Raw genomic sequence first — 12,415 nt, 5'->3', positions numbered from 1 at the left:
GTGACGTGTAGTGGTGATGTGTAGTGGTGACGTGTAGTTGTGACGTGTAGTGGTGATGTGTAGTGGTGACGTGTAGTGGTGATGTGTAGTGGTGACGTGTAGTGGTGACGTGTAGTGGGGGCTGAGACTGAGCCACTCTGGAAACACAGACCGACACATCAATGCAATCTCTCATTTACAAAAAACACTTTCATGATGGAGGTTCAGAGACATCGAGATGACAGGGAAGGAGAGATGGATGGAGAGGGGGAATGCTGGAAGAGATAGAAATAGAGGGACAATGTTTAGAGAGCAAGGGAATGGCAGAGAGAACGGGAGAGAGATAGAGACAGACAGCATTCCGTTCCACATATGCTCCCCTAGGCACAACTACGGCAACATAACCAACAAAAACGGGTCCCAACTCTTGCAGCTCTGCTGCACGCTGGGTATGTACATAGTCATTGGTAGACTTCGAGGGGACTCCTATGGTAGGTACATCTATAGAACATCTATTGGCAGTAGTAGTGTAGACTACTTTATCACTGACCTCAACCCAGAGTCTCTCAGAGAGTTCACAGTCAGCCCACTGACACCCTTATCAGATCACAGCAAAATCACAGTCTATTTGAACAGAGGAATACTCAATCATGAGGCATCAAATCACAAGGAAAACCTACCAAAAAACTATTAGGCAACAACAAATTCAATCCCTTTTAGACAACGTCCTGGACAAATCTTTTCACTGTAATAGTGAAAGTGTAAACTTGCCAGTAGAAAATCTAAACAGTGTATTTGACCTCTCAGCTTCCCTATCAAATCTAAAACTTTCAAACAGAAAACCGATGAAAATTAAGAACAATGACAAATGTTTGATGACGAATACAATTGAGAAACTTATCCAACCAAAAACATAGAGACCCAGAAAACCTGAGTCTAAGCCTTCACTATGGTGAATCACTAAAACAATACAAAAATACACTACGGAAAAAGAAGGAACAGCACGTCAGAAATCAGCTCAATGTAATTGAACAATCCATAGACTCTAATCACTTCTGGGAAAATTGTAAAACTCTAGACAAACAACAACACAAAGAGTTATCTATACAAAACGGAGATGTATGGGGTAAACCACTTCGCTAATCATTTTGGCCCTATAACAAAGAAGAAACAGCAAAAACATTTACATGATCAAATATACATCTTAGAATCAACTGTTAAAGACCCAGAACCCACTGGATTCTCCAATTACGTTGAATGAACTACAGGACAAAATACAAACCATCCAACCCAAAAAGGCCTGTGGTGTTGATGGTATCCTCAATGAAAATATAAAATATACAGACCACAAATTCCAATCTGGCTTTACTTAAACTCTTTAGCATTATCCTTAGCTCTGGCATCTTCCCCAATATTTGGAAACAAGGATTGATCACCCCAATCCACAAAAGTGGAGACAAATTTGACCCCAATAACTACCGTGGGATATGCGTCAACAGCAGCCTTGGGAAAATCCTCTGCATTATCATTAACAGCAGACTCGTACATTTCCTCAGTGAAAACAATGTTCTGAGCAAATGTAAAATTGGCTTTTCACCAAATTACCGTACGACAGACCATGTATTCACCCTGCACACCCTAATTGACAAACAAACAAAACAAAACAAAGGCAAAGTCTTCTCACGCTTTGTTGATTTCAAAAAAGCTTTTGACTCAATTTGGCATGAGGGTCTGCTATACAAATTGATGGAAGTGGTGTTGGGAGAAAAACATAAGACATTATAAAATCCATGTACACAAACAACAAGTGTGAGGTTAAAAATGGCAAAAAACAAACACAGTTCTTTCCACAGGGCTGTGGGGTRAGACAGGGATGCATCTTAAGCCCCACCCTCTTCAACATATATATCAACGAATTGGCGAGGGCACTAGAACAGTCTGCAGCACCCGGCCTGACCACTGTGACTGACCCAAACTTAAGGAAAGCTTTGACTATGTACAGTGGTTGCTCCCCTAAAAGTTTTGTGATTATGCTGCAGGACTTAGAGGTAATTTGTGGTTTAGTACGGTACCCTATGTCACTACATCATTGCTCCAGACCAGCGCAAGGGTGAGTTAGAGCACTGATTATGCTTTTGGGTACCAAGTTGCTACAGAGTCTCTGTAGTACTGTAGCCTACTCCCGACCAGCCACATTGTACAGTGCCTTAGTGGCGCAGCAGTCTAAGACAGTGCATTGCAGTGCAAGCTGTGCTGCTACAGATGCTGGTTCAATACCAGTGCCTTCCTCGACTGAGAGATCCATGAGATGACTATAGGATTTTGGTTTCTCTCCCTCTAAAAATAGAAATAAATCATTCTAAATAATAATCTGGCTTTTTTTACAAATTTGTAACAATGTCTCACCCCATGTTCAAGAATGGCTTTTTTCTCGCTCATTTTACGTTATTTGAAAACAAAATAATCTCTCTTTAAAGAGCATATTGAAGTTAGAAGCAATAGGATTTGAAGCAATAGCCTACAACTATTTTAGCACAGTTTGGTGTTGCTCTGAGACAAGCATGGGGACTGGTCTTGATAAATCAATGGGACTGATCTTGATAAATTGGTTAGACTACAATTATACAATCAGGGTGTAGAAATATTATGCTCTTAGTGTAACTTTTATTGAACTACGCAAGTCAGTTAAGAACAAATTGTTATTTACAAGGACAGTCTACTCCTTCCTCCCCATCAGGGAATTGAACCCCGGTCTCCCGCGTGCCCGCACAACACAGCTGAATTTTAGCTGAATAGCCCAGTACTATAGCCTATTCCGAACCGTCACGTTGTGCAGTGCCGTATTTTCCGTTCCAACCTTATTTATTTAAAAAGCATATTGAAGTTAGAAGCAATAAGGATTTGAAGCAATAGCTATTTCAGCATCGTTTGGTGTTGCTATGAAACAACATGGGGACTGGTCTTGATAAATTAATGAGATTTTAATTTTCACTGAATCTCCGTTTGGGTATTGGTTACACTACAATTAGGGTGTGGAAATGGTATGCCCCTTAGATATTAATTTAGAATCCTCCAATCCTCTTATGCTCTTAGTACTGTAGCCTACTCCCGACCGTCACGTTGTACAGCGCTATATCTTCCRATTTCATCATAACGGAAACCCTGAGGGTTTTGTTTTTCTTGGAATAGAAACACCATAATATTAATCAAATTAATTAAGCTACATTTCTTAAAAATCAATCCCATATTTTATGTTCTTACAAAAAAGGTTTAAAGTCTCTAGTAATGCCAATATTGAAGACTATCAAACGCTTCTCCAAGATGCCCTGTGGTGGTCAACTTGCAGTGAGCATAGCCTTGCTATTGAGAAAGGCCGCCGTAGGCAGACCTGGCTCTCAAAAGACAGGCAATGTGCACACTGCCCACAAAATGAGGTGGAAACTGAGCTGCACTTCCTAACCTCCTACCAAATGTATGACCATATCAGAGACACATATGTCCGTCAGATTACACAACTCCACAAAGATTATAATTTTTTTGTTGATAAACTCCCATATCTACTGGGTGAAATACTACAGTCTGCCATCACAGCGGCAAGATGTGTGACCTGTTGCCACAAGAAAAGGGAAACCAGTGAAGAACAAACACCATTGTAAATACAACCTATATTTATGTTTATTTATTTTCCCTTTTGTACTTTAACTATTTGCACATCGTTATAACACTGTATATATACATAATATGACATTTGAAATATCTTTATTCTTTTGGAACTTTTGTGAGTGTAATGTTTACTGTCAATTTTTATTGTTTATTTAACTTTTGTTTATTTTGTACTTCACTTGCTTTGGCAATGTAAACATATGTTTCCCATGCCAGTAAAGCCCTTCAATTGAATTTAATTGAATTGATATTGGTTCAGAGACAGAGAGAGGGAATGAAGGGAGGGTGGAAGAGAGAAAAGTAGAATGGGCAGCATGTGACAGAGTGAGACAGCAGAGGGTTATACCTCAGTAAAGAGGGACAGTTAAAAGAGAGAGAAYGAGAGAAAGGCAGAAGATGAGAGGGACAGAAAGAGGGGAAGAGAGAGGGAGGGATGTGAGTATGATGGTCCCTGTGCTGTTCTACTTCCTCCATATTGACTACCTTAAAGACTAGCAGAGGGTACTTCCAAGCCCCATTCTAATTAAACCAAATGAGTGTATGAGGCAGAATACAGCTCTGAATATTCCCCCTGTATACCTCACCTCCTCTCTCCACCCCTCTCATCCACTCCTCTCCTCCTCTCTTCTTTAATCTCTTCTCTCCTCCTCTCTCCACTTGTCCTCTTTCCTCTCCTCTCTCCTTTCCTCTTCTCTCCTCTCCTGTCCTTTCCTCTCCTCATCTCCTCTCCTGTTTTGCCTGGTCTTACACACTCTCCACAATTACTCCTCCACTCACCCCCCTTAATCATTCCTATCTTAATGAGTAAGGGATGGAGAAATAGATGGGGGAGGGGGGGCGGTCTGCTCTAACGATACTTAGTGTAGTAGAGCCGAATCTAAGGTGCGCCTTTCTACTTGTGTAGGCAGTGTCAGTCACAACAGCTTGGCGTAGTGTTCATGTGGGCATTAGATCTGAAATGGGCACAGAAATCTAGGTCTGCCCTCAGAGACTGAGGGTGAAAAGAAGCCTACAGGGAATCAGCAGGTCTGATTAAAGCACGGAACTCTGATCCAGCCATGAGTGACAGGGCTCTCCACCAATTCAGTGTTGGTGGCTCAGGGAGCACAGAGGAAGAGGAAGGAAGAGAAAGGGGATGGGTTGCAGTGAGTGTTTATCCCTTCATCAGGCTGTGTGTGCACTGTGCTTTTCTCTTCCCCTCTTCCTTTCATTTCATCCTTTCACAGGTTGCAATTGTTTACAATATTTTACATATTTAACGCTCTCAAATTAGGGGACTTTTTTTCAAGTGACACTCCTATATGACACTTTAGTAGAAGGATAATGTGTGGAGATTGGCTGGGAGAGCTGTCACTCACCGGGAGGCTGGAGGGGCGGTCCTGCGAGATCAGACCCATGTCCTCTTGGTTGGCCTTCCCAGAATTCCCTGGGACATGCTGCTGCCTGGGACATGCTGCTGACTCCTGGTGCTGTCTCTGTAGCTCTCCTGCGGAGCCTCCTGGAGAGAGAGAGAGAGACAGAGAAAGACAAAGAGAGAGAGAGAGCAAGAGAGAGATAGAGAAAGAAGAAAGAGAGAGGAGAGAGARAATGAGAAAGAGTGGAATAGAGTACATAGAGAAAAAAAATGATGGGGGAGGGAGAGTTTGACAGAAAATGACATCATGCATTAGAGTGTGTGTCTCAGGGGGCAGGGGTCTGATGAATGAAGCAGAGCTCTAACAGCAGCTTTGCACATGATGAATTAAAGTGAGCTAGCCTCCCTCCCTCCATGTTTTGACTAGCTGTGAAGGAGGCATGAATGCCAGTCTCGCTCTGAAACCTCAGGTACAGTGTGTGTGTGTGTGTGTTGGTGTGTGTGTTTGTGTGTGTGTGTGTTGGTGTGTGTGTTTGTGTATGTGTGTGTGTGTGTGTGTGTGTGTGCATGTGTGTGTGTGTGCGCGTGTGTGTTAGGTAAACAGGTAGAGTAGAGCTGAGTGTCCCTCAGTCAGACAGTAGTCCAGATAGATAGAAGGAGATATGGGACAGTAATACCAGATGGTAATTAGGTTCTAATTGATTGCTGCTGGATACCCTGTTTAGCATAGGAGACAAGTCTAGCAATACTACAGCAGCACATCCAAACACACACACGCTCATACACACTCACAAAGACACAAAGTAACCCAATAATTGACAATAAACCCCCTACTGGTGGACACAAGTGTAGGTGAATCTATTGTCACTGAAACACTCACCATAACAAAAGACCCCATCAACAGCAGTCTTTCCACCTAATCTGATATCTTGAAAAACACACTTTCATCCTTGCTCCTAAGTTGCTTTCTCTCTAATATAATCAAAACCAGATTTAAGTCTGTAAACCAATTTTCTTTCCAGAGATAAAAATGTATTTTTCTCATTGACTCCTTTTCATTTAGTAGTCAGCTCATCCTACACGGTGTTCTGCGATCAGACAGACACCAGGACAATGGAAGCATCCGTTTAGAGGATTATATCTCTCTACTGGCTACACGATCACTGATACCACAAACACAGAACAACCTCCGTTCTAAACATCTCAGAGAGAGAACTAACACAGAACAACCTCCGTTCCACCAGTCGTTCAGTGGCGGGTCCGTTAGGGTTCGGTCAGGGTGGCGGGTTGGTGTCCGTCAGGGTGCGGTTGTTAGGCGTGTGTCAGGGTGCGTCGTTAGGACTCAGAGAGAGAACGTAACAGCAGAACCAACCTCCGTCTAAACCCTCAGAAGCAACACGACACTCCTGGTGCTAACGATGGCAGATGCAGGACTAACACACAGAACAACCTCCGGTTCTAAACATCTCAGAGAGAGAGAACTAAACAACAGAAACAACCTCCGTTCTAAAACACCTCAGAGAGAGAACTAAACACAACGAACACCTCCGTTCTAAACATCTCAGAGAGAAGAAACTAACACAGAACAAACCTCCGTTCTATAACATCCTCAGAGAGAGAGACCTGATATCTGTAACGAACAACCTCGGTGCTACGACCTCAAGTCTAGAAATCACGAAAACCTCCGTTCAAGAATCTCGAGAGAGAACTAACACATTGCACGCAAGGGTCGTGTCCAAGGACAACTTCCGTTCTAACACCATCTTCAGAGAGAGAACTAACACAGAACAACCTCGCGGTTTCCTTCACGTATACATCTCACGACAGGGAGTGAGAACGGTAAACTACAGAACAACCCTCCGTTCTAAAACCATCTCAGAGAGAGACTAACAAGCAACTGCCCGTCTAACCTAGAGAGATACACGACCTCGTTTAAACAATGTTCAGAGGCAGTCGCGAACAGATCTCTGCCGCTCTAAACATCTCCAAGAGAGAAAGCTAAACAGAACAACTCCCGTTTTAAACACTCAGAAGAGAGAACTAAACAAGTTTGCCCGATATGGGCGGAGGACAGTCGGTATGGGTGCGTCCGGTTCTAGGTACCTCCGTTCTAAACATCTCAAGAGAGAAGAACTAACACAGACACAACCTCCGTTATAAACACCTCAAGAGAGAGAACTAACACAGAACAAACTCCGTATCTAGTGCGGACCCACCAGGGGCACGCGTCGCAGAGCAGGAGTAAGCGGTCCACAAGCGAGTGCCGATGAGCATTAAGGACCGTTCTCCTGCGTCAGGGTGCGTTGCTTAGGCGAGATGCCGTAGGGTGTGTCGTTAAGGTGGCGTCTTCAGGGAGCACGATCCTGCTCGAGAGAGAACTAACGTTAGAGCAGAAAACAGACCTCCGTTCTAAGGAACACTCTCTGCATAGAGACGAGGGTGCAGGTCAGCGGAACCTACAGAAGGAGACCAACCTGCCGTTTCTAACACATCCGTTCAGTCAGAGGAGGGATAGCGTCGAATCGTTAAGGACGATTGAACGAGTAAACAGGTACCGCCGTTCTAAACTACGCTCTAGAATGCGTCAGGGGTGCGTTGTTGGGTGGCCGTCGGTCAGAGTGAGGAGGGTGAATACTCGAGATCTTACAGAGACAAAACCTCCGTTCTAAACATCTCAGAGAGAGAAGGGTCTGCGTCGAACGGGGACATTGAACGCAATCCGTTAAGTGCCAAGTGTCTTATCGTCCAAAGCGAGGGAGGTGCCTTCTAGACGAGAGAAACCGAATCAACACGAGGAAACAAGGCGGGCCGCTCAGTGTCGGCGGGCGTGTGCTATCGGAAACATCGTCAGAGTATGAGAACCGTTACGAGTCACGCACGGTCGTTAGTAGAGGAGCCATTCACTGCGCCGTTTGGCGGATGCAAACATCTCATGCCGTAAGAGGAGAGAGGAGCTTATCCAAGCACAGGTTGGGATCGGGTTGGTGCGGTCAGGGTGCGTCGTTAGGGGCAGGTTCGTCCCGGCTGCGTGCGTCGTTGGTGCGTCCAAGGGTGCAGTCGTTAGGTGCGTCAGGGTGCGTCCGTTAAGGATGTGCGCCTCGTTAGGGTTCGCAGGCGTGCGTCGTTCATGCGCTCAGGTGCGTCGTTAGGGTGCGGTCAGGGTGTGTGCGTAGGTGTAGCCGTGCCGTGCAGGGTGACGTCGTTAGGGTTTGCTTCAGGGTGCGTCGTTAGGGGTGCGTCAGGGTGTGTCGTTAGGGTGCGTCAGGTGCGTCGTTAAAGGGTTCGTCAGGGTGCGTCGTTAGGAGGTGCGTTGTGTCGTCAGGGTGCGTTTGTTAGGGCGTGCGTCAAGGGTGCGTCGTTAGGGTGCGTCAGGGTGGTCGTTAGGCGTGCGTCAGGGTGCGTCGTTAGGGGTGTCGTCAGGGTTGGCGTCGTGCTAGGGTACGTCAGGCGTGCGTCGTGTAGTGTGCGTTACTAGGCGCAGGTCGTCGGTTAGGGTTCGTCAGGGTGCGTTGTGTCGGTCAGGGCTCAGTGCGCTTGTTAGCGGTGCGTACACAGGAGCCTGCGCGCTCTGCGTATCTGGAGAAAGCACCTCAGAGAGACTAAGACAACAACAGCTGCGATGCAACACAGAGCTGTGCCTTCGGTCTTGATGGTCTAGGGTTCGTTAACATGCAGGTCTAGGAGACGGAGGTATCGTATACGTAGACAACAGAACAAGCCGTGTGTCACGTAGCTTGACGTCCCGCTAGGCAATGCCACTCAGAAGAGAGAAACTAGTAGCCGTCGGAGTTCATAGGGACAACCGTTCCTCGTCACGTGGTGCAGCCGTTAGCAGAAACCCGCGGTTGGTCATGGTGGTGTCGTCGTTTAGGCCACACGGTTGTTCGAGCAGGTAGGACGTCGAGATCTTAGACCAACAGACAACCTCCGTATCTAGCGAACATTCCATCAGAGAGAAGGAGGCTACGGTCGTCAAGGGTGTGTACGTTAGGCGTGCGACAGGGTGCGTCGTGTCGTCAAGAGGTGCCTATGTTAGTCACAGGAGAACAACCTTCCGTTCTAAAATCACACCCTCAGAGAGAGAACTAAGGCGCGATCACAAGGGGTGGTCTCGTGTAGGGGACAAGGTGCGTCAGCGCTGTCCCGTGCGTCTACAGTATACGAATTGACCTTCAGAAGAGAGCGTAACTACCAGAAGAACAAGGCCGTTGCGTCGCGGTTAGGGTTCTTCAGTCGAGGTTTTGCGTCGTCTTCGTATACCTCAAAAGAGAGAAGCGCTGAAGAGCGAGGTAGACGACGTCACTCTCAGGTTAGTCTCGTTTCTAACACCAGGTGCGTATGGAGCGGGAGATAAGAGACGTAACACAGGAGATCATCCATTACAACAGCAGTGTGGAGGTGATGGTGACTAGTGAGGATTTGAACGTGGACCGAGACAAACAGACATGGTTCTATATTTAGTACTATGGTGGTGAAGCCTGATGGCATGTATCCTCCCTGAGCGCTAGGCAGGCCTGTGTTGATCTACCAGGGTACAATCTACTCTACACTGGCACCATGCCAACCTGCTGCCTTTGTTACATCCTACTGTAGATCAGTGAAGTCTTTTCCCCTTACACAAATACAAACACATCGGCTTCCCCTACACAAATACACACACATTCGCTTCCGCTTCCAAAATACACACACATCGCTTCCCCTTCCACAAATACAAAACACATCGCTTCCCCTTACACAAATACAAACACATCGCTTTCCCTTCCACAAATACACCACACATCGCTTCCCCTTCCACAAATACACACACATCGCTTCCCCTTACACAAAATACACACACATCGCTTTCCTTCCCACAAATACAACACATCGCTTCCCCTTACACAAATACCACACACATCGCTTCCCCTTACACAAATACACACACATCGCTTCCCCTTACACAAATACACACACATCGCTTCCCCTTACACAAATACAAACACATCGCTTTCCCTTACACAAATACACACACATCGCTTCCCCTTCCACAAATACACACACATCGCTTCCCCTTACACAAATACACACACATCGCTTCCCCTTACACAATACACACACATCGCTTCCCCTTCCACAAATACACACACATCGCTTCCCCTTACACAAATACAAACACATCGCTTCACCTTACACAAATACACACACATCGCTTCCCCTTACACAAATACACACACATCGCTTCCCCTTACACAAATACAAAACATCGCTTTCCCTCCACAAATACACACACATGCTTCCCCTTCCACAAATACACACACATCGCTTCCCCTTACACCATACACACATATCGCTTCCCCTTCACAAATACAAACACATCGCTTCCCCTTACACAAATACACACACATCGCTTCCCCTTACACAAATACACACACATCACTTCCGATTACACAAATACACACACATCGCTTCCCCTTACACAAATACACACACATCGCCTTCCCCTTACAACAAATACAAACACATCGCTTTCCCTTCCACAAATACACACACATCGCTTCCCCTTCACCAAATACACACACATCGCTTCCCCTTACACAAATACACACACATCGCTTCCCCTTACACAAATACACACACATCGCTTCCCCTTACACAAATACACATCACCTTCTCTCTGTAAAAACACACCGCAATTTTCCTTACAAAATATATAGTTCTTCCTAAGGTAAATAAAGTAGAAAGGGGGAGAGAGGAAGTGTCTAATGCCACAATCCTGAGACTTGTTTGGCCACACACCACTCACCACTCCCTCACCACTCCACTCACCACTCCACTCACCACTCCTCTCACCACTCCCCACTCCCCACTCCACTCACCACTCCACTCACCACTCCCTCACCACTCTCACTCACCACTCCACTCACCACTCACCACTCCCCACTCACCACTCCACTCACCACTCCACTCACCACTCCACTCACCACTCCCCACTCACCACCCCACTCACCACTCCACTCACCACTCCCTCACCACTCCACTCACCACTCACCACTCCACTCACCACTCCCCACTCACCACCCCCACTCACCACTCCACTCACCACTCCACTCAAAACTCCACTCACCACTCCTCTCACCACTCCACTCACCACTCCACTTCACCACTCCACTCACACTCACCACTCACCACCCCACTCACCACTCCCCACTCCACTCACCACTCACCACCCCACTCACCACTCCACCACCACCCACTACCACTCCACTCACCACTCCACTCACCACTCCCCTCACCACTCCACTCACCACTCCACTCACACCACTCCCCACTCACCACCCCACTCACCACTCCACTCACCACTCCCCTCCACCACATCACTCACCACTCCACTCACCACTCCCTCACCACTCCACTCACCACACCACTCACACTCACACTCACCACCCCACCCACTCACCATCCACTCACCACCCCCACCCCTAATCACACTCACCACTCACCACCCCACTCACCACTCCCCACCCACTCACCACCCCACTCCCTAATCACCACTCACCACTCCACTCACCACTCCACTCACCACTCACACTGACCACCACTAGTGTACATAAATACTGACAGATACAGACACAGGCACACAAGCATTAGTACACTAACTCTATTGAAAACAGGACCAACACAGCAAGTAAATATTTACTCAGGCAGAAATGTGTGTGTGTGTGTGTGTGTTGTGTGTGTGTGTGTGTGTGTGTGTGTGTGTGTGGTGTGTGTGGGTGTGTGTGTGTGTGTGTGGGTGTGTGTGTGTGTGTGTGTGGTGTGTGTGTGTGTGTGTGTGTGTGTGTGTGTGTTTGATGTGTATTTACTGGAAGGAAATGCTGAGACAACTGGGTCATAGTAATGTTAACCTCGTGCAACTGTTTACATCCTGTCATCATCACCTACTTTCACTATAGAGAGAGAGAGAGAGAGAGAGAGAGAGAGAGAGGAGATGACCAACTAGGTTCACCCAGCCACATTAATAATACACACAGCAGGAAAGGGTGGCCACAGCACTCAAGGGAGTGATTGAAAAAGCTTCTTCTACTATCCCCAACGTACAAGTGGTTATCTCCATCCTGCTACCACGATAATACTTTCACCCTGCTACCATACAAGTATTTCCCGTGACTGTGCCTCAAAACCGAATGTTTACCTGGCCAACCACTCCACCCTGGACTTGAACAGTCTTTACAACCAGGTCCACCTATACAAGGCAGCAGTGCCCACCTTTGCCTGGACCCTAAAGGACATCACCATCAAACACAGCCCCAACACAACACACAGGAGCTACAGATCAATAGACACCTGCCCAGACCAGCAAGACACTCTCCCAGACCTGCAAGACCCCCACACCCCCACACCACCAGCCACATCCACACCCCCACCCCAATCAATCAACAC

General features: G+C 46.8%; 1 protein-coding gene across 1 annotated transcript in view; it reads right to left on the bottom strand.

Moving 5' to 3' along the window:
- The window catches only part of LOC111968840 (AT-rich interactive domain-containing protein 1B-like), a 355,396-nt gene that overhangs the window by 238,050 nt on the left and 104,931 nt on the right, over positions 1-12,415 (bottom strand). Inside the window, 2 exon segments of the mRNA XM_023994739.2 lie at positions 5,001-5,072; positions 5,075-5,140. Coding sequence (XP_023850507.2) covers positions 5,001-5,072; positions 5,075-5,140 — 138 coding nt within the window.

Source organism: Salvelinus sp. IW2-2015, linkage group LG9 (assembly GCF_002910315.2).
Source record: "Salvelinus sp. IW2-2015 linkage group LG9, ASM291031v2, whole genome shotgun sequence".
Taxonomy (NCBI): domain Eukaryota; kingdom Metazoa; phylum Chordata; class Actinopteri; order Salmoniformes; family Salmonidae; genus Salvelinus; species Salvelinus sp. IW2-2015.
This window is presented reverse-complemented; position numbering and strand designations above follow the sequence as displayed.